The sequence below is a fragment of the Phytophthora sojae genome (genome assembly GCF_000149755.1).
Source record: "Phytophthora sojae unplaced genomic scaffold PHYSOscaffold_67, whole genome shotgun sequence".
NCBI classification, from domain to species: domain Eukaryota; phylum Oomycota; class Peronosporomycetes; order Peronosporales; family Peronosporaceae; genus Phytophthora; species Phytophthora sojae.
In genome coordinates this window covers 6,193-8,380 of record NW_009258181.1, presented here as the reverse complement: position 1 = coordinate 8,380, position 2,188 = coordinate 6,193, and the positions used below count along the sequence as shown (strand labels likewise).

Below are 2,188 nucleotides of genomic sequence, written 5' to 3'. Positions count from 1 at the left end.
CCGACTTGGAGGCACGTCTTCCGTGGTGGTGACAGGACTCGCACCTCCAGTCTCCTGCTGCCCAGCGTCGCCACCCGTCGGTGCGGACTCAAAGCCGAAGCCAAAACCAGGGTACCCATAGCCGTAGCCATAGCCAGCGTAGCCGTAGTTGCCGGGGAATCCGTAGCCGTAGCCGAAGCTGTAGTCGCCGCCGTAGGACGAGTAGTAGTCCGGGTAGTATCCGTATCCATAGCCGCCTCCGAACGAGTAGTCGGGGTAGTAGCCGTAGCCGTAGTCGTAGTCGTCCTTGCCGTAGCTGTAGACGTCCTTGCCGTAGTAGTCGTCGCCACGGCCGTAGTAGTCCTTGCCACGGCCGTAGTAGTCCTTGCCATAGTAGTCCTTGTCGTCGTAGTTTTTGTCATAGTAGTAGTTCTTGCCGTAGTAGTCTTTTCCATAGTAGTCCTTGCCGTAGTCGTTCTTCCCGTAGTAGCTCTGGCCATAGTAGGCCTTGCCGTAGTAATCCTTGCCATAGTAGACCTTCCCGTAGTAATCCTTGCCGTGACCGTAGCCGTAGTCGTCGTAGCCCTTGTACTCGTAGACGTCCTTGTGGTGGTGGCCGTAGTCATCCTTGCCGTAGTTGTCCTTGCCGTAGTCGTAGTCCGAGGACTCGGTGGCCTTCTTGGCGTCTTCGAGACGGCGACGGTAGTACTTGTCGTGATCGTGGTGGCGGTGCTTCTTGCGGTGATCGTGGTCGTGGTCGTGGTCGTGGTGGCGCGGGTGGTGTCCGTAGTCTTCCTGCTTGGCGCCGAGGTGGCGGTGCGGCGAGAGGCCTGCAGGAGCGGCGGCACCAGCATCGGTCGCCTGCAGCACGGAGGCGGCGACGCACAGGCTGAGCACGGCGAGGAGCTTGGAGTGCATGTTGAAGGCGGAGGCCAGCTCGGGTGTGGGCTCGGTCGGTTTAGTGGTGGAGTGTTGTGGGGTGGCGAATTGGAAAGTGAGAGAGTTGGGGCCGCGCGGAGGCTGGATGATGGTCGAAGCCATTACCACTCAGTAGTCTCTCACAAGGTTGAGAGGCAGCGAGCGAGCGCACCATCAATCCAATCACGGTTTCAGGATCTGAAACCACCATCAACTAGAAATGAAAACCTATCGAGAAGATGGTTCGATACAAGAGGATGTGTAGTATCACTGCGTAGTTTCACGTCAGTGCTACCAAAAAATACAATGCAACCAACACATCAACGTGCCACAGCTTATCTACCTGCCTGGTTTCGTTTCAGAGATACTATACTACTAGTACTTATCTGTACTGTTCTAAACGTCTAACAGCTCCAACTACTCATCTGAACTGCTCTAAATGTTATTTAGTCGTCTTCAATCTGCCCAATGCGAATCAAAGGTGGGCTATATACTGTGTCCAGCGCTTGTTTCACCGACTAAGTAACATGCGGTAGAAGAGTGTTCTAACACCACTAACCTCACACATAAATAAACGTTCGCAAAAAGAAAGATGACATCCATTGGCGGCGTATTACTACTACTTACTACTAGTACTACCACTGCCAGTTTTTATCAACGCTACATGGTGTACACGACAGTACACTTGCCGTGGGCTACATCCTCGCCCATCGTCTACGGTACTTCGACTTCTTGCCTTCGCACGGACGCACGCGCCTCTTACGCTGGTTTACGTTACGTTACTTTACTTTACTTGCCCTTGCCCTTGGACTTGTCCGCAGCGCCGGACTTGGCGGATCCCTTGGACGGCGTCTTGCTGTCCTTCTCCGCCGACTTGGAGGCAACGTCTTCCGTGGTGGTGACAGGACTCGCACCTCCAGTCTCCTGCTGCCCAGAGTCGCCACCCGTCGGTGCGGACTCAAAGCCGAAGCCAAAACCAGGGTACCCATAGCCGTAGCCATAGCCAGCGTAGCCGTAGTTGCCGGGGAATCCGTAGCCGTAGCCGAAGCTGTAGTCGCCGCCGTAGGACGAGTAGTAGTCCGGGTAGTATCCGTATCCATAGCCGCCTCCGAACGAGTATCCGGGGTAGTAGCCGTAGCCGTAGTCGTAGTCGTCCTTGCCGTAGCTGTAGACGTCCTTGCCGTAGTAGTCGTCGCCACGGCCGTAGTAGTCCTTGCCACGGCCGTAGTAGTCCTTGCCATAGTAGTCCTTGTCGTCGTAGTTTTTGTCATAGTAGTAGTTCTTGCCGTAG

At 55.2% G+C, this 2,188-nt stretch overlaps 2 protein-coding genes across 2 annotated transcripts; both read right to left on the bottom strand.

The window, feature by feature from the left end:
* Positions 1-15: 15 nt before the first annotated feature.
* Positions 16-1,020, bottom strand: PHYSODRAFT_343384 (hypothetical protein; the record flags this gene model as incomplete). The annotated part of the gene is made up of 1 exon (XM_009541937.1): positions 16-1,020. A coding segment is annotated over one exon (1,005 nt), but the record flags the coding sequence as incomplete, so codon positions are not given.
* A 666-nt stretch (positions 1,021-1,686) lies between these two features.
* Positions 1,687-2,178, bottom strand: PHYSODRAFT_343383 (hypothetical protein; the record flags this gene model as incomplete). The annotated part of the gene is made up of 1 exon (XM_009541936.1): positions 1,687-2,178. A coding segment is annotated over one exon (492 nt), but the record flags the coding sequence as incomplete, so codon positions are not given.
* Between the last annotated feature and the right edge of the window lie 10 nt (positions 2,179-2,188).